Here is a 20911-nt window from a genome sequence, read left to right on the forward strand (position 1 = left end):
GAGTCAGTCTTGAAGAGGTACAGGTTTAACTGTATGTATAGAAAAGCCAAGGCCCACTCTAGGCAGGGGGACTGCCTGAGCCAATATCAGAAGGAAATGGGTACAACATGTGATATGAAAGACCAGATTATGTTAGGGAACGGCGAAAGAGCTAGAAGAGTGAAAAACAATCTGTGGAAATCTTTGCCTCTAAGAAATCTTAAGTATCCTAATAAATAACAATCTATCATAATTCCATAAAATAGGGAAATAATGATAAAAGTTTGTCTTTTAAAAGACCTTTAAGGTTTTATTTATTCATTCAACAAATATTTACTGAACAGCTACTATATGGCACTGCAGTAGGTACTGGGGTTACTTTGTTCCTACTCTAAAGCAGCTCTTCTGTGTCTAGTGGGGAAGAGAGACATTAATACAGAATTGGTTCCTATAAAAAATGAGTATAAGAGTTACTGTATTTTATACAATCAAATAATATATAATTAAATGCCATGAAGAGTATTATAGGAAAACCTCACCTAATCTAGAGAATTAGAATAAAATTTTCTGAGGAAGCAAAGTTTGAACTGAGCCCTAATGAATGAACAGAAATAAACACAGGCAAAGGTGTGGGAGAGAAATGTTTCGTGGGCAGAAAAAACGACACAGGCAAGGATGTTGAGATGAAAAGCAGGCTGGGTCCTTTGAGGACCTGAAAGGACAGCAGTGTGGCAGGAAGACAACGAGCAAGAAGGGAAGATGAGAACACAAGGAGGAGATGAGGCTGGGGACACAGACAAGAGCTGGAGCCTGCACAATCCTGCAGCACTCATTAAAAATTTTAGACTTCATTCTGAGAGAAGAGATGCCATTGACGGGGAATAGCATGGCCAGCCCCTGATGGAAAAGAGTGGGAGTGAGTATAAATATGGAGATGAAAAACAATCTCACTAAAGTTAAGATGGTGCTTGAAGAGAAGTCACTTGGAGGTTTTCCAGTTTAGGGGAAACTAACAGTTGGGTTACATTACCTACAATATTCATCTGGCATAGACTGGGCCCTGTATTTTACAGCACAGAAAAAGAAAGGCATCTATGCTCATTATGGAGGGGAATGGTGCTTACCTTTGGACTGCTGGCCTGAGGAAAAAAGGATAAAGTATAATTTGATAGTATGGTCTGAAAATTTTTATATTTATTTTTTAAAACCAAATATAAATTCACTGCTTAAAAATATGGTACATAAATTAATCATGTAAGATACCATATTTTGCACAAAAGGGGTCTTTTAAACCAATAAAATCTGATTCTTAAACCTATTTTAACTAATTTAATAGAAGCCCAAGAAATATTTAAACATTACATTTAGAGAAAATTAATTTATTGAAATTGGCTGAAATAACTGAACTGTATTATATGATATGTGTCTATCATACTAACTGTATCTTGGTGCTTTGGTGAAGAGTGAGAAGACTCATTTTCAGGAAAGCAGGGTTTTGAGGCAGTTGGAGATTCCTACAAGAAATAAGTAATGAAAAAAGTTACTCTATTTCATGTAATTACATGTCTCCCTCTACTCGCAGTGGGAGAGCTTAACAAGGGAGATTAAGAAAATTTTTCTCCTTGTTATTTTCTTTCTAAATTCAGCTCCAAAATTAATACAGTACTGACTTTAAAACTAAAGATGTTACAAAAAGTTTATAAATGTTTATAAAACTTACAGCAAAAAATTTATAGAAATTACAGAAGTAATGCATACTATAATTACTTCGAAGAAATGATGCATGTTGCCTTAAAATCATGATGTTGCATCAGTTTGAATTAACTATATTTAAAATAGGTAAAATCTAAATATTGTGGATAAATATGTAATAGTCACCACACTAACTTGCTCCTGGTATGGTAGGTATGAATACAGTCACAGGAATTACTTCACAACTACCAGAATGAGAATTTTATTTTAGTTAACAGCTATATGAGAAACTAAATTGCTATTAATATTTAAGGTAATTTATAGCTAACTTTCCAATAATTAGATGTAAGCAAGATTTTAAAAATGCAAAGAAGAAACCTGGAATTTAAAGATTAATAACTCACCAGAAAAAAAAAAAATTAATGTCTAAGCCTACAAAAATATCATAAGCACAAACCAGTAATGTGTTTTGTAAGCAGTCTACTTTACCAATATTAAAACATAGTATATGATTTCTACTACAGATGCTTATAGGACTATTCAAGGAAGAATGAAAATGATTTTTTTGGTAGCAACAGCCTAGTCCCATTTAAATTTTCTCCATTCCCTCCGATATTCTGAATAATTTCGGGAAAAGAGAATTTAAAAAATCATATGCCAATACGTATTATTTATTTTCCAATCAAATAATTCCTTTAAACATTCATCTGCACAACTCTATCATTCTAGTTTTCTATGCTTATAAAACTGGAGAAAGTACTGTCAAAAACCCTGGGAATTTGTTTAAGTAACAGTACAAAAACCACTAACTTAACATTCATTCACGTGGAAAAGTCTTTGGGTTTATACCTATACAACTCATAAACACAGAAAGTGGGTAGCAATGAAAGTTTACAGGGAAATCCTTGAAGGGACAAGCTTACAAATAAAAAATCCAAGGCCAGCACTATTAATGAAGATAATTTTAAATTATATGAAAAATATCCTTACAAAAAGCAATTAAACGTAATGTCCAAATCTCAGTTTACCCTCACGTAAGTATTTTTTTCTGACAACTTCAGATCAATTTCTTGACTTCTGAAAGAGTGTCTAATACTAAAATAGTCTGAGAAAGAGGAAAGATGTGATGACCCACAAACTACAAAACAAGTAACTGAATAAAATGAATGGTAATTATGATTTATATTTCATAGAATTATCAGTCCTACAGAAATAAAAACCACAAATAGAATAATGTATGTATAACAATTATAACTATTACAAACAAGAAACAATTTTACATTTATATATGTATATGCATATATAAATATATTTTGTATCTCTACAAACAGTAGTTTTATAAAAACCACATATAACTGGAAACAGATGCACTCGCACATACACACACACAAACATACACACACCTACATCCTCCAAGGTTATCTGTCAACTGAATTAGGACCCAAGCCATCATAACAACACTTCTATACAGTATAAGGTTTATTTGATTACATTTTGAGTTATACACACTCCACCCCTTATCATATATTAGCTAGTTTGTCCTGGTATAGTCCCTTTTTCATAACCTCAAAGACTGCCCTATCTTAAGAAGGTACACAGTAGGTGATGACAATAAAAAGAAAAGTTTACTTGATGAAGCAATTAATTACCTATGAATTCATTTACAAAAGGTAAGGTGAGGGGTAAAAAGACATTTCTACCAAAAATAAGTAAATCTCTGGTCTCAAGAAAATCATATTCTTACAACTCTGGGAAAATCAGATGAAAGAAGAAATGTAATAAGAACTTCATGCAGTTATTTTAAGCAACAGATTGAAAATGAATCCCAAGGGAGATTAAAAGAGAATACGAAATTTTAAGTATATATCACAAAAATTATCACCCTCAGTTGTTCTAGTACAAAGAGGCAGTGGAGTTGGTTCAACAATGGCTTTTTCCCTAGAGTGTTAATACCCGGTATCTAGGAGCTTTCTATGTACCCTGAATTGTAATCTGGTTCTTGGAGTTGAACAAATTTTTCTGTTAAAAATCTCTAGGAATTTTACCTACCTAGGTTAATCTCAATGCCAATATATTTTCAAACATATCTTCAACATCACAGACTACAGAATGTCATTCCTTTAATATGCCCTCTACCTTCAACTGCATAACATCCTTACAAAATAAAAACTAGAAATTGGTCTACTACTTTCATTATTGCTCTATTAGTCCACCTTATAAACATAATATATATGTGTGCAGACTGTTTCTACAGCTCCACAGAAGCCCACCATTTAATTCAACAAAGACCAATTTTATACTCACTTGTAGTACTAAAATATTGTCCTTGTTTTGGCTGATCAATTGAAATAATTTATAAAAGGATTTAAGGCTGAAAGCATTGAAACACAGAGAAATACGCCTTATGAGAGGTTCACTGTTTTCACTAACACACCTAAAAAATGTAGAAAACCTGTTATCCTACTAAAGAGGCTAATGGTAAACAAACAAAAAAAGAGTCCTTAATGACAACTATCTTTTTAAAATAATTTATTTAGCTTTGGGGTGTTACCAATACCTCCACATTTTAACAGTATGCCCGATGTTCTGCAAATTCACACTAAGTTCCCATTCCACCCCCAAAATGCAGACATATGGTAAAGATGTAACCCCTACGGAAGTTTAGAACTTTATAAAGCCGCATTGTAAAGATAAAACTCCTAAAGAAATTTTAAAAACATCCATTCTGATGTTTGCATCAAAATTCATCCCCTATTTGAAACAGAACATGATTTCACAGTTGATAAAAGAAGCGCTTTATACAGAAAACATTTAGAGAAACAAAGGGAGTAGGATTCAAATCTTCCCTGGAACAGGGAAAATTAATTACATGTCTTCACTATAAAACCTCATAGAGGTTGAAGACAAACAAAAGATAACAGAAATGTGACTGCAAAATAGAGTAGGCAAAAAAATGTATCACCTATTAGGCTCAAATGTATCAAGGTATATATATCATTAAGGCACAGATAAGTGAGTCCATTGTACAAAATTCAAAAAACCTCAAAACTATAACCTACTCCATGACAAATTGATGCTAAATACATGAAACAGTAGTCATTAAGGTATGCAATTCAGTTAATGAGAAAATAAATAATATTTACTTTCATTGTTTCATCATACATGTAGATCAAAAGCTTAAGTTGGTTCAAAAGAAATGTTTTAGCAAAGAATCATATTTAACAACAAAACACTGCATAAAATATTAGTACAAATGGTTACAATTCACTCTCCAATATAATGCACAAAGAACTTGCTAAAATTCTCAACAGATTTTCTTTAAAAGTCCTACCTTGTCATTGGTGTCCAATACAATGGTGCTGTGTCTCCACTTGGTTAATACTATTGGTTCTTGCAGCCGCCTATCCAGGCTCCTACTTTTAATTATTTCTCTTTGCTGCTGGGATGAAGCATTATACTAAAGAAAATAAAATATACTTTATAAATAATAGAAACAGTGGAATCTAAACATGCTGGCTCCAAATGACACAACTATTAGGCAAAGTTCATCATGTGAATTTTCTAGCCTCAGTTTTCTCATCTGTGACCAGCACTGTGGCACAACTGGGAAGATCATAGATTTTGGTGTTGGATGGATGGACCAAATTAGCGTTATCTTTAGTAAAATATTTAATTTCTCTCTAAGTTTCCTGAACTGTAAAAAAATATATATATATAAATATATACATATATATGTATAAAACAGAAATATCACCTCATTCACAGAATTGCTGTAAAGATTAAACAAAGTATAAAAAGTACCAAATATTGCCCTGACAGTAGGTCCTCAATAAATATTAACTACCATATTTTATCAAATGAGGTCACTGGACAAATTAATTTTTTAAGATTCCTTCTACTTCTAAAATCCACATGAACTTAATCTTTGGTTTAGATTTTTAAAATAATGCTTATATACACAATAGTATTCTAACATGTAAGTGTTTTTTGATTTTGGTTTTGTCTTTGCTTTCACTTAAAGGCCATACATACTATTATTTGTTTCTCTGAAGTGATACTAGTTCTAAAGGCCAACCCTGAAAACATCAATTGTATACAAAGGATAGGTAATCACTGCCAAAAGAAAATTACATATAAAATTAAGAATATGCTATCCATAAGGTATGAAATCATGTAAGTGTCTGAAATGCCAAGTAGATAACCAAGAAAAAAAATTGGATAAATGTGAGGCCTTAAGAATTATGCTGTTATATACAGGCAATTTCATAAATTATAAGAAAATGACAAAAGAATATCTATTTTTTAAGACATATTCTTCTCCTGAAAGCAAAGGATTTTCCCTTACTCCTGGAAAAAAAACAGCAAATTTTAACTTTTAATGACCCTGATTTGAATCTCGACATAATTATATTTTGAGGTTTTTTAATATTAAAAAAATTCCAACATCTTTCTCCACAATATGCCATTACCTTACTCCCCAAAATGAGTCCACATAGGCCCCCAAACTGTCTCCCAAAGCTGTTAGTTCCTTCTCCACATTAGAATTTGCCAAAACCAGGCAATCAGGTATGGGTATTTGTTTTTAATTTACTGTTCCTTAACAAGCAGCAATCTTAATATTATCACAGAAGTTCACAAAGGGATCATTAGACTAACAAACATAAAGTTTAAAGGCTATCAATAAAATTCTGTGCCAGAGATCTCTAAGCATAAAGAGACCTAATTATTAAACAGGGCTGTATTTTCCCTTCAATACAATCATTATTAGGAATAATTAAAATGTGCAGTTGTGTGTAAGCTTGTGTATGAACTTTAATCGAAAACAATGTAGCTTTTGAACCTTATAATTACTACAATTTTTACAAATCCTTTTGGGCTGGCCGGTTAGCTCACTTGGGAGAGTGTGAGGCTGGTAACACCAAGGTCACAGGTTTGGATCCCCATACCGGCCAGCCACCAAAAAAATAAAATAAAAATCCTATGTGGCAACAAAAATAATGTAAAATTAAACTGGGTAATCACAATTTGAAACGGACTTATCAATTTACTAGGCAACAGTATATTCACAAAAGTAAATAAAGCATAAATGAAATGTCAGATATAAAATCTAGTGTAGACAGAAGCGATAATAATGTGCACATAATCAAAGAAAAAGGAAAGGAAGTAGAATCCCACAGTTAACACACACACACACACACACATCTAGTTAAACAAGATGGCTAAAACTTAACATTTTTCTAATCCCCTTAAAAAAATATTTGTTTTAAGAATTTTAACTGAATTTCTATTGTGAATTATTTCAAACATATAAACAAGAATAGAGACTATAATAAGAACCTATTACTGAGCTTTAGCATGTCAATGTAAGACCTTTGCTTCAGGTTTTTCCTGAAGAAATAAAATATTATAGATTCATTAGATTCCCCTGAATACATCTTCCAGATTCCATTCCTCTCCCTCCCTTCCTAGCTGTACCACATAATAAATTAAGTATTCATTATGCACATGCATTTTATACTTTGATACACACTTACATATCAATATATATTATTTTTTAGGTTTTTAAATTTTACATAAATAGAATCATATCACATGTATCATTCTTCTACTTGTTTTTTTTATTCAATAGTTGTTTATAAAAAATTATCCATATTGGTAAATATGCAGCTCTCTCTCATTTATCTTTACTTCTGTATAGTACTGCATTGTACGTATATTCCACAATTTAGCCATTTTGCTGTAAAAGGACATGTCCAAGGCAGTAGACCTAATTTATACTCCTACCAGCAGAACATGAGGCCTTGCACTGCCCTACATTCATCAATACTTGTTATTGCCAAACTTACAAATGTGTGTGTATATATAATACATACAGTACACATACATGCATGTTTTTAAAAATTTATCTGAAAGGTGAAATGCTTTGATTTACATTTTCCTGAGTATATGGTAAAGTTGGACATCTTTTTATTAAAATGTATAGTTGCATGTTAAGCTTATGTATGAACTTTAATGGAAACCTACCTCGCTTTTGAGCCTTATAATTGCTACAATTTAGAAATCCTTTCTATGTTGCAAGAAAAATAATGTAAAATTAAACGGGTCAATCACAATTTGAAATGTGCTCATAGATTTGTATGTATTTACCGCTTATTTCCTCTTGTGTGTCTTGCTTAGTTATATATTTTGCCTATTTTCAACTGGGTTGTCTTCATCTTACTGTCATGTACAGATAGAACACAGCTTAGGTATATAAGCTTTCTAAGCTATGTGAGTTGACTGTATCTTTTCCTAGTCTGTAGCTCACCTTTTCCCCTTTGTTTATGGTTGCTTTTATGTGTAGAAGATGTTTTGTTTAATTTTAATGTAGTCGTATCTGTCAACCTTTCCTTTTATAGTATGGCTTTTGGGTCTTAAGAAATCCTTCCTACTTTGAAGTCAAAAGTAGTCTTTGATATATCCTTTTACAGTCTTTAAGGTTTTGCTTATTATATTTACATCTTAAATTTAACTGAAATTAATCATTCAGCATGAAGTGAGATCAAGATCTTTTATTTCATTTGTTCCAGGTAAATAACCAATAATCTCAGCAGTATTTACTGCAGTCCTTGCTTATCCCATTGATTTGTAATGCCACATATGAGCTTTCTACTCTGTTCCCCTGGTCTATTTCTTTATACATGCACCCTCACTACTCCAATGTAATCACCATAGCAGGAACCCCACCCCTCCTGCCACACCCCCCTTTGCCTTATTCAGGAATATTTTGCCTCTTCATGGATTTTTGTTTCCAAATATAAATTTATAAATTTTGGGTTCAGTTGCCAAAAAGGCATGTGTGGGGGGTTATGAAATGGAAATGCACTGAACTTGTTGATTAATTTGGACATTGTTATAAAGTTAAGTCTCCCAATCCATGATGGCATACTACACCATTTATTCAAGTCTTCTTTTATGTTCTTCAATTCAGCTCGGAAATTTTCTTCATTAAAATCTTATAAACCTTTAATAGGCATGTTCTTAGTTATGACTCTTGCTGCTGCTGCTGCTACTGTAAATAGGATGTTTATTGTTGTCACATTTTCAAACAGACATTTTACTAAACAATTAGGTAGTTTTTATGTTGATCTGATAACCAGCAACTTTGCAGAACTCTCATCAGTTTTCAGTTTATAGACTCTCTTGGAATTTTTAATAAGCAAAAGAACAACTGTCTCTCTTCCTTTTCAATTCTTTTTTTCTTTTTCAACATAATTTCAATTATTTCTTTTTTTATTTAACTGTTGAATGGAAGCAGTGATAGAAAAGTTCTAGTCTAGTTCCTAACTCTAATAAAAAGCTTCTGTAATCTCACCATGAAGTATGAGATTTACTGTAGATTATTTGATAGGTAACACTTAGCATGATGTTGTATTTGAAGTGATTTTCTTTAAAGTTTCATGCCTTCCTTTAATTTTAGAAAATTCCCCAAAATTATATTTTCAAATATTGTTTCTCCACCATTTCCTCCATTCTCTTCTTTTGGGATTCCCTGTACATGAACATAGCGAACTTCAACCCATTCTCTAGTCTCCTTAACTACATTTTCTTATTCGTTATCTTCCTGTCCCTCTGTGTAGAGTTTACACTAACCACTGCATTTGTTATTTCAATGATTATCTTTTTCATCTTGAAGATTTATAATTTATTCTTTATCATATTCATCTATTCATGTATCATGTTTTTGTTTTCATAATTTCTTGTCCTTTTTAAATGAAAGCCTTCATTTAACTCTGGTCACCAGTAGCATATTTAAGTCTTTATTGACGTTATTAAGAAAATTAATTCATCTGGAGCGAGTACAACATTCTAATTCTTGATTTCTTGTGTCTATAATAGTACTAGATTCTTCATGTGTTTTATCTGGAATTTTAAACAGCAGACTTCACTTTGAGTGATTTTTTTTTTTTTTTGAGATGTTTTGTTTTCTCTCTCTTCAATTCACATTCCTTCCCTTCTTTCTCCCAATCCTCCCGGTCTACTAGTTTTGAGGTTCCCTTTCCCTGAGCCCAATCTAGAACAAGGTATGTGTACATGTACATATGTATATATTCTATTCTACTTAGCTGTCACATGAATGTTTCTTCTTTCTAAATTTATAATAAACTTCTTGAGTATAAAGACCTGCACTCATCACCACACCTGCACAATACTAAACACCAAAAATGTAATCCAAAAATAGTAGTAAATTAAATTTCTTCTATTTGCATTGGGGGTTACAAGCCTATTTGACAGAACTTATCTTAGACTTATGTAAGTATTAAATTGCACAGAGTACAGAATTTTACCACTATGCAGTAAGGTGTTACTGTATTGTCTTCATCATACAATAACACTTTATTACACAGTGGTTCTAGAACACTTTTCCTTACTTCCTCATTCTTACTGTACCCAACCCCAAACCGCCTACCCATATCCAACTTAAATGGGAGTTCAAGAAACTGCCAAGACTTTCTGACACTTTATCCTTAGAGGCAAATGGCAGCAGAAAATGACAGTATCACAACATTGAGGATTCAACACTGGTCACGACCAGTGCACATTTCCATTGCTGTAGTACTACTCTTTGAGGTTTTGATATAACTCAGTCCCTTGCCTCACTTCTTTCTGACACTCAAGGCATATCCAGAAGTAAGCAAGTTCTCAACATTGAGCCTATAATTCTTCTGACCAAGGAAAGTACAGAAGTTAAAAAGAAACCCAACAGAAATAGCCAACAGTCAAGTAAAGGCTCCAAATTGCTCCTAAGGTAAGGCCATCCTGGGATCCTCTCCCTTTAAAGCACCCTGACCTGGAACAAATCACTTAGAAGAAAGCTGTGACTGATCTCCTTACTGCAGGGAATCAGAAACCACCCTGAAGGAAGACATAACATAACATTCTTCTGTAACTCAGCTGGTATTTAAGGTACTGGTAGGAGCTACAATTCAAACCTGTTAAGTAGAACACAAAATTTTAAATTATATGTTTAAGTTATTTAATATTATATTAGTGAAATATTAGTCTTCTATAACCTAAATCATTTTCAGTGAACTAAACTTTCAGCAGATTTTTCTTCTGGTTTCTTCAAGCCAAAATCAGATCTTACATTTAATAAACCTAATAGAACCAATCACTGTTTTATAGTTTTCAATACTGTTATATATCCAAAATATATTTTTATCCCAGCACATAAGTTATTACATATTTTGTCCATCACGATCCATAAAATTCTTCTTTTGAGATTAATAATTAAATATGATTAAATTGTTTTTTATAAATGATATTAATTTTGAAAAGTGATATCTGAGATGTTCTATAACTTCTTTCCCATACATTTATTAAAAAATGTTTTTAATCTTTTTATGTATACCTCTTTTCCCCTGAAAGTTGGTAACAGCCATATATTAGACTTGGAATATTACTTTTCCACTAAAAAGTTTTATTGAGAGACAAATTTGGAAAAGAGAATGTCGACTCATTTCATGTTCAACTTTTTGTAAAATTTAACCTAAAAAAAACCCAAAACTGTTGCTAGAGTATCACCCAACTGGTATGCTATGGTTCTTAAAATAAGAATATTACAGGGTTTTGAATGCTTGGCACAACCTCGAAGTTTAAAGGGTAAATACAATTTTTTCTTCAGAAGCAGATTCCAAAACTATAAATTAATAATGATGAAAATGAAAAAAAATCCACAAATGTTTTATTGAATTATGTTTCATGATTTTAAACAGTGATGATATAAAACTTTCAACCCTGAAATATGTGAGGAGTAATCAGTGGCACTTTAAGATATATTTTTATTTGGATCCTTCTTCATTCCTGGTATCTTATGGATAATAAAGTAAAAACACAATATGATAATATCATCATAACTCTTTTCATATTATCTTCACTAATATGTTAAGCTGAAAATAGTATCTTAAAAAGCAATCATTATGTAAGTGTAAATTTTAATATTACTTCTACTTTAGAAAGTATTAATTTAAACAAAGTGATTAAAAATACTGAATAGTTTTTTATACTGAACTGGGCGAAAGAGAAAGTATCTATGTAAAATGTGTGATAAAGGATTAAAAAATGCTTATTTGAAGATTTGTCAAGATTTTTTTTAAGTACATGAAAATTTTGGGGCTATCCTTGATAGTCAAATTAACCAAAAGAACCAATATTTCCTTTATTCACTCCCCAGACTACACCCCCACCAAGTTTCCCTTATAGTAACTGACACTGTTCCATGAGATCACAAAATTTTAAAAGCTATCAGAGTTATAATGGAGTTCTTCTGCTACTGACTCAACTCAGATTCACAAGGGTGTTCTTAAAAATCAATTACAGGCTACTAGTACCAAGCCTTATAATTTCATAAAATAATTAAAGGCCAGATAGCATTCACATAAAGAAGAAATTACTATTAGCACTAGTTTACTAAATTAGTGTTTCCCTACCTCCAGTCAACTTAATAACACCTAGTGACTTTTTTCTATATCCATGTATCATTTATACTATTAATATTTTTCTTTAAATTGTCTACTAATTATAGTTTTCTAAAACATTAAAATAACATAATAATTAAAATTTAAATATTTACTCAGATATCACTTAAAATTATAGCAACATGTATATGACTACTTCAAAACCTAATGCCTTAGATAAACTCAGCCCTGGTATACCCTGTCTGTAAAAGAGACACCTAGATATGTCCTAGATTTTGTGATCACATACTGCCTACCTTGGCCAATGATTGACTCAATTATAACACACATTTACATAAAAGAATAAACTTGAATACTGAGTTACTTTTCTTTCTTTTAGAAAAAAGAGTAAATATAAGACCAACTTCATGTAGAAACTCAATATAAGATAACTAGATATAGGTGGCATTACTAGCACTAAAAAGAATTCTTATTTCCAGGAATAATAAAAGGCCAATTTCAAGTTAAATCAAAAAAAAATTTTAATAGGAATAATCAATATCACACAGTGAAGATACCTGCACATCTTAAAAAAAGTCAGCCAGTCACAGGATTCTCAATGAATTCTGAAAAAATTAGTCTTGCTACTTTTAAAAAATTGAATAAATATTTAAAAATAAATCTGCTGAAACTGTCTTCAGGTATTACTTCATCTACTATTTTTAAATAGAAATTCAGTGTTAAGGTTTATTACCTTTGGCAATTCCCATTCCGACCGAGATCCGTCTGCACTGTAGTAATATTGTCTACCTTGATCGTCAACATGCTTGAGCCACTATAAAAACAGAACAGGGTTTTTTTGTTTTTTAATTTAAATAAAAGCTGCTACTACCAGATATTAGATTTAATTCTTATGAATTTTATTCTGCTTGCTCAAGAACACTGCAAAACAATTTTTAATAAGCTTATTATACTAATAGACTTAATAAATTTAATAAGTTTGATACTCTGTATTAAATGTGATTATCTTCTCTCTTTCCTCCAGTGTCAGGCTAATGGTTCAAGCACCAATTAACAACAAAAAACATGTAACATAAAGACACACAGATGTACATATGCACTATAACACATGTATACTCCCCATCCTGAAAATGTTTGAGAAATTAACAAAAGGGATATTGTTTTTCAATTGTTAAGTACAAATCTATACAATTTAAGCCTCATTTCACACAAACGATTAGGAATAACATCCTGTAACCAACACATTTTACTCAGTACTATTTAAGTAACTACCGACAGAATTTCATGCAATACCAATACAGGGACTATAAAAGGAAAAAGTCTAAGTATTACTAATACAAACATACGATGGCCTTAATTATAAAATAAATGAAAACTATTGCTTCCTCATGTTCTAGTTTCAAATAATTGAGGCTTGTTTGACACTAGAACATGGAAGAGGGGTAAAAGCCTACCTCCCATTAATTCCCAAGGGTCTATCCTCTAGACTAGCATAATCAACCAGTTACATTCTCAAATGATACCGGATGTTATATACACATAAAATTTCAATATTCGTTCCTAATTAATCATAAAATACTAGATTCATGGTTTTTGTTTTATACAAATTTGGTTACAATACAAAAAGGAATATAGGCAGTGAAGCAATGTATAATAAATGCACACTGAGAAAAAAATTTCCAAAAAACTATTCCCCAAGAAAAATATATACTATGCTTATTGAAGAAATCTAAACAAATGACACTCAACAGGTCTGCTCTTAAAAGGTCTGTCATAAATGTGTATCAACAGCACAAAAATCACTATCACTGTAAGCAGCTGAAAACCATGAATCAGTAGTTATCACTGTGTTTTTATGTTGCCAATTGACATGATTACAGAATTACAGTGAAGAATATTTTTTAAAATACTACTAAAACTTCAGTACACAATTATTTTATGAGAGGATACTGCCAAGAAACACTAGAAAAGAAAAATAGAATGTACCTTTTCATTAGTATAGTCACTGGTATATAAGGTATGCCCACGTTCATCCAACTCTTCTGACCAACCCCTTGGAGGAGAACCACACTGACTATCTGACTGGCTGTAACAAAGGCTGTGGTAGTTTTCTTCAGATGAAAGAAGCTATAAATAGTCAGAAAAATAAGGATTTTTCTTCTTTGAATATAAATACGCAGCAGTTGAAAATCTAAGAAATCAACTTGACTTGGCTGTAAGTACTAAGATATCTTAAGTATATTTGAATATTTAGATGTCAAAATAAGTCTCCAAATGGTACGTTGTTAAACGGCGAGGTGGAATTAATAATAGTTATTTTATCACATTAATGCAACCTTAGAAAAATTTTTTAAAAATTGAAAACAAAGTTTTCAGACTAAGAAGAGATAAAATGCTATTTAATGCTGCTTTCAAACTGAAATCAAGTTTAAAAAATGACAGGGGTATGTATGTGTACACACATCTGTGTGTAAACAAGACAGGATGAAGAGACTTCATTAGACTGAGCTTCTAGAAAACTCTCACTCATAGTTATATCACAAGTACCTAGCCAAATGCCTGGCAAACAATAGTGCTCAATAAATATATCTGGAAATACTTTTCTAAAGTGTGGGGGGGAAAGAGGTGGAGAGAAGACATTAGCTTTGTGACACTATATTCTGTGTTCTAATTTATTGGCAAGTTTTCCTAATTTACTCAACCAAATGCTTATTAAAGACTGCTGGAAACTAAACTCTGAAACAAAAAATAATAATATTCAGAAAATTTAAATACGATACAAAAAGTCAAATTAGAAATTTGGCGTGGAAATAATATAGGTGGACATGATAAACTCCAGATATATGAGAGAACCAAATTAGAAGACTGAGACAATCTAACAATTTTTGATGCCTCTTAACAAATAAGAGGTGCCTCTGAATAAGAGGCACCGTAATGTGACTAAGTAGCAATGTGCTTACTGCAATTAAACTTCAATCATTCAGGAACTGTTCACTCGGTTAACACTCATGTGCAAATGACCCTTCCTATCACCTCCAGGTAAAACAGTTTCTGCAATTAAATCTTATTCAATCGGACTATATTTCCACCACAATTTGGTCTGAAACACTAAGATGAGTACATTCTCAATGTTGTAGTTAAAGACATAAACACCCTAATATTAATATGTTCACAAAAACTGACATAGACAACTTTATAGAAGCACTGCATAAAGTGAGCTGTATGTTTTGCAACAGTAACATTTCTAAAAAATGGAAAACCTAATTCAAGTATCAGGAGTTTATTATTTGAGTCAATTTAAAATGTAAGCTCATGTAGAAGCAGCACAACAAGTCTCTTAGAAACAGGATTTTAAAAGGCAATGTAATTAGTGAAATTAAACAATCAAAATCACTAAATCAATTTTCATAAATATGACTTTCTGATAAAATTCTCATAATTTTCCAATTTCTGTCACGTAAGATGTTCTATTCTGCCATGAAAAGTAACCTCCAGTATCTTGATGTTTTATTACACTACAGAATCAGGAGTAACTTAAGATCTTTATATCTACTACTAGAAAAGAGCCACTTAATGGCAATTAAATAAAAATTATTTGGGGCAAGCATTCTCCAAATGTTAACTGTTCTATACTAAATAACACCATTTAGGAGGATAACTGACTCAGTCACTATGGGGTATATTCTGCAGCAAACCTATTCTAGCAGAAATATGAGGTGGCTATTGTAGATATTCCATTATAGGAGAATGGCAGACAGGCACCTCAACTGATCATCTGGATGAAAACAGCTAAAAATGTTACACAAATTTTTTTTTAAGAATTATCAATGAGCAAGAGGCTAGTTAAGAAATACTCAGAAGACCAAACTAAATATAAATGAGAATCCAGAGAGTTAAGTAGAATAAAAAGACCAGATTTCTCCTTGAAGACCTTTGCCAAACCCCAAACTAGAACGGTAGTTTTTAAGGTCATGCAAAAGCGTTTGGGGAACTGGACTCAGGACTACAAAAGGCAGGGAGTGTAAGAGGATACCCAATAATACAGAGCTGGGACCCCCAAAGAATTATACCTACAGATTGTGGGTGAACAGAAACAAATCTTGGCCCTTTATTCCAAACTAGTGAAATCACAGGTATCATCTCCAATAATCAGGGGAAATAGAGTGAATTCCTAACTCCAAGCCAGTCTTCATGCAATCCAAGTTACTATTATCTCTGTGGCCCATAAAAACTGAACTTGAAAATTTAGTTTCAAATATTCACAGGATACTAGTTTCCCTAGGCACCTGGCAGAAGCCAAAGCAAATCATCTCTGAAGGAACCCACTTTCAGCCCCAATATTAAGCACTTCCTACTTAACGAATTTCTAAGAACTACAGTCTCACACTAAAACACACATACACATGTATAAAAGAGGGAAAACAAAACTCCATGAGTGAAAGTCAGCAGAAAAACAGCATAATCAGACTCCTCAAACCTCAGACTCCTAAAAACTTTACATGCTAGAATTAACAAAAACAAAATATAAAGTAAGACTAAAGAGAGATATGACAAATGAATGCAATATATGATCCTTCACTGGATCCTGCATTGCAGGAAAAAAACTATAAAGGATATTACTGACAACTGAGAAACAATGAATATTAGCAGTGTATTAAACAATACAGCAATATTAAATTTCTTGGCTGTGACAAATGTGGTTTTGCTAGAAACTGTCTTTATACGGAGGGAATAAAATATGTTGTCTGCATCAAATAGTTCAGAAGGAAATTGTGTGTGTGTGTGTGTGTGTGTGTGTGTGTATTGGGAGGAGAGGTGGAAAGGAGAGAAAAATAAAGCAAATGTGGCAAAATATTAACAAGTGGTAAATGTGCATGAAAGGCATATAGTATACTGATTATTGATATTCAGTGTGCTATTCTTTCAACATTTTTGTAGGTTTAAAATTTCTTCAAAGTAATAATATGGGGAAACTCCCCCAAACAAATAGAAATAACACTTTTTTAAAATTCAAAAATTGGCTTAACATCAAATAAAGATGTAGATAAATAGAAAAAGAGTGAATAGGAGCCAGATCTAGAAATACTGAGGATGAAGCACAGAGAGACACAAACAGAGAGGGCAGATTAAATATTTATCTAATCAAAGTTCCAGAGTAAGAGGAAAGACAAAATGTGGCAAAGGCTATATACAGATAATAGCTAAGAATTTTCCAGAACTGATCAAAGATAGGACTCCTTAAATTCAGGAGTCCCAACAAAGCCCTGGCAGGGAATAAAAGATACCTTCATCCAGTCACATCATAGTGAAATAACAGATACAGGATCTTAACAGCTGCCAGCAAGAAGAAACGAACTACGCCTGAAGGAAAGACAATCAGACTGACAGCTGAATTTTCAGCATCGACAATGGAAGTCAGAAAACATGAGAACAAAATCTCATAAGTATGCACTAGGAAAACAAACGAGTAAACAGTCAGCTGACAAGTGTACACTCATTAAAAATATTCTTCAAAAATAAAGGCAAAATAAAGTTCCAGAAAAACAAAAATGAAGATTCTATTACCAACAGACCCTCATGAGGGAATTTAAAAGTATGTACTTAGGACAGAAGAAAATGTGAGAAAAGAAAGTGAAGAAACTGTGAGAAAAGAGAGTGGTAAAAACGAAGATTACTTTTAAGAGTCATGTACAAGAACAACAACAAGGGGGTTAAAACTAGAAATAAAATATAGGACAACAATGGCACAACAGCGCAGAGTTCTTACGTGGCTCTAAGGAGCTAAAGGATACTGATTAACTTCAGATGCTGATAAAGGCATGTTAAAACTTCTAGGGCAGGGTTTCTCAACGGCAGCACTGTTGGCATTTAGCGCCAGAACATTCTTTGTTGTGCAGAGCTGTCCTGTGAATCACTAGACATTCAGCAGCATCTCTGGCCTCTACCCACTAGATGTCAGCAGCACTCCCCACGTTGTGACAACCAAAAAGTCTCCAGACATTGCCAAATGTCCCTAAAAGGCAAAATTGCCCCCAAATATGAACCACTGCTCTAGTGTAAACCACTAAAACAATAAGCTTCTAAGATGGAAGAGTGAACACTCGCTCCCTCTCAAGCCTCACTAAAACAACAGTAGCAAAATAAGCTTTAAAAAATGTAAACCCACAAGAACAGGGAGAACACAGAAAAAGAGAACAGTTAAGCAGAAAAAAAAAAAAACGGAATTATCCATAAAAAAGAAAGCAGAATTCAAAACGGGCATGGGGGTGGGGGTGGAGTGGGAGAAGAAGAAACCCAACAAGTTTCAGAATCTGCAAATGGCTCAAGAACTAACAGTGTTGGGTATCTCTGGAACTGTGGGGGTGAAGCCAGGAGTGCTAAAATAAGGAAGACTGAAATCAGCAGAATCGTCCTCTTCATGCCTGGCTACTAGGTATGTACCTCTCTCCTCCCCCAGAAGAAGTGTGGGGATTTATTCCCTCTAAAGAAGGAAAAATAAGATTCTGAGTTGGGAAATAAGAGACACAATTGGGACATGGATATCAAACAGAAAGGGGAAACTAAGGGACCATATGCAAATTGAGTGCTGACACCAAGACCCAGAAAGCCCTTACTTTCTAGGCAAATCTGACAACCTATATGGAGACTGATTAGTCCAAAAGGAAAGACCTAAAGATTCTAAAATTGGAGACTCCCCAACAAGCAGCTGATCCAGATACCCAAAAAAGTGAAGTTCAAAATGCCTTGCAATTGTGAGAGAAATGATTTCCAGTCTAGAATTCTACACTCAGGCAAACTATCAATTACATATGAGAGCAGAACACAAACATTTTCATATGTGTGTGTATTTTCATATACACAGTCTCAATTTTACCTCCCATATGTAACCTTTCTCAAGAAGTTACTGAAAAATGTGCTACAGCCACTTTGGGAATATCTATTCTTGTACAATATGTGCAGAGACTAGTAGTGTAAGCTGAGACTGTATAAACAAATCACTCACATCTATTTACTGAAATAGAAAGCTAAGAAACTCATGAAAAGTTCCTGTGCATAATTCAAATTCCTTTAGTCTATAATTTACTTTTTCCTAATTCTCCCAAATTATAGGATTTTACCTTTTTATTAATACACAGGACTGTTTATTTTCAAATCTTTCTAGATATACAATTCAAATAAAATTTTCCTAACTTTCTTATTACATGAACAATTTCTCTCACTATTTTCATTCTCATTCTTGAACACTAAAGTACAAGTTACTACCACACCAAAGCTGTAAATAACCAACTGAAAAACAGGACAAGAAGGTGGGTTATTAACTACAAAAAGCTTTTAGATTCTGCTAAATACAGAATGTGTTACCTGATTCTTCTAGCTCCTTCCTACCTGGAGCTCTGCTTTTATTTGTACAAGATAGCTGCTTTGTATACGAGCAGGGGCTCCAGTCTATCAAACAGCAGGATCTCAAAACATTCTATCAATCCTGCCCAAACTTTTCCTGCACACACATCTAAAACAATTCCAAGGCATCTCTCTAGACTACTGAGATGAGTGTTTCTGAAAATATAGTGGCCAATTCACTGCACCACCCTACGAGAGGTATAGAAGAAGGTGAAACCAGAAGGGGGAAAATAGTATAAACACTTGTTAGAGAAAAAAATGGTTTCAGATTGAATTGTCAGATTTATAAAATAATCTAATTTTAATAAAGGAATTTAATTATTTCCCTTACATGTAAATAAAAACTGATCTTGTACCTCTGACTGACACAAAAATTGAGAAGTGGCTTGGTAGCCATACTAAACCAATAAGAGAAAAGTATCTGTTTTAATCAGTTAAATCGCTTTGTTTCTATTTATCTGAGTAGGTCACGTGACATATTTTCTTTCCTTCTTTTTCTAAAAAATGTCACTGGTTTGTGCAATTACAATGGTAGAATTAGTATCATTGAATACATAAGGGAAAACACTGGCACTTGACAATTCTAATCCAATTCTGGAACTAGTAAGCATACTACAAGGTTAGCTACTGTCCGTTAGTTAGAGATTAGGAAGTAACTAGCATTAATATAATAAAGCTTGTCAAGAATTTTTAGTGTCTTAGAGATTCAATTGTACTACCATGTCGATACCAAGAAACAAAACTATTCACTCGTGCTTCTGAGTAATGAAAAGAGTAAATTTGGTAACTCACTAATTGATCCCTTAATTACTCATACCTCTTGATCTCCTGGACTTTGGAAATCTCCTTTGCTTATGCTTGCATCCCGAGTCCAACGAGGTGGTTTCCAAGTTCTCTCCTGTGTTCCTCTGTTATAATAATAACAACGCCCTGAACTATCTTTATGAGTTTCCCATTCTCCATTAATCTGAATTGCTGGGCTCCCAGGAAGAGGGGGGAGAGCAGACTGGGATATTTTCAGTTCTTGTAGATTAGCATAGACAGGAGAATCTGGCCTTCCTTGATTTGGAGGTGTAGTTGCCTGGGAGATAAAAATTTTAAAATTTCATGTTTAAACATAACATCTGCAAATTAAAATGAAATGAAACAAGAGATTTACAAACATACATACTAATTCATTTAAAAATATATATATAGTGTATATATTCTAAGGAAATAATGACTTAATAGTTTTAATACTTATAGTTTAATTGAAAAAATAAATAAAAGCTTCAAATAGAATCCAAAGTGTGTTTAATACTTTCCTTCACCCCAGAAAAATACTCAGCTAGAAGCCAAGAGTTGTGGGTTCTAGTTCAAGACCTGGCACTAACAAGTTGTAT

The 20911-nt window shown here is 32.8% G+C and overlaps 1 protein-coding gene across 3 annotated transcripts in view; it reads right to left on the reverse strand.

Annotated features, from left to right (window-relative positions):
* ARHGAP12 (Rho GTPase activating protein 12) overlaps nt 1-20911 on the reverse strand; it is a 118576-nt gene that overhangs the window by 29394 nt on the left and 68271 nt on the right. Inside the window, exons 4-8 of one of the 3 annotated variants that reach the window (XM_063098834.1) lie at nt 20347-20610; nt 14115-14255; nt 12862-12942; nt 5003-5128; nt 1419-1493 (exon numbers count right to left, since the gene is read on the reverse strand). In XM_063098834.1, coding sequence (XP_062954904.1) covers nt 1419-1493; nt 5003-5128; nt 12862-12942; nt 14115-14255; nt 20347-20610 — 687 coding nt within the window. The remainder of the gene's footprint in view (nt 1-1418; nt 1494-5002; nt 5129-12861; nt 12943-14114; nt 14256-20346; nt 20611-20911) is intronic. The other 2 variants (XM_063098835.1, XM_063098836.1) reach the window with 2 other exon arrangements.

Source organism: Cynocephalus volans, chromosome 6, assembly GCF_027409185.1.
Source record: "Cynocephalus volans isolate mCynVol1 chromosome 6, mCynVol1.pri, whole genome shotgun sequence".
Lineage (NCBI taxonomy): Eukaryota > Metazoa > Chordata > Mammalia > Dermoptera > Cynocephalidae > Cynocephalus > Cynocephalus volans.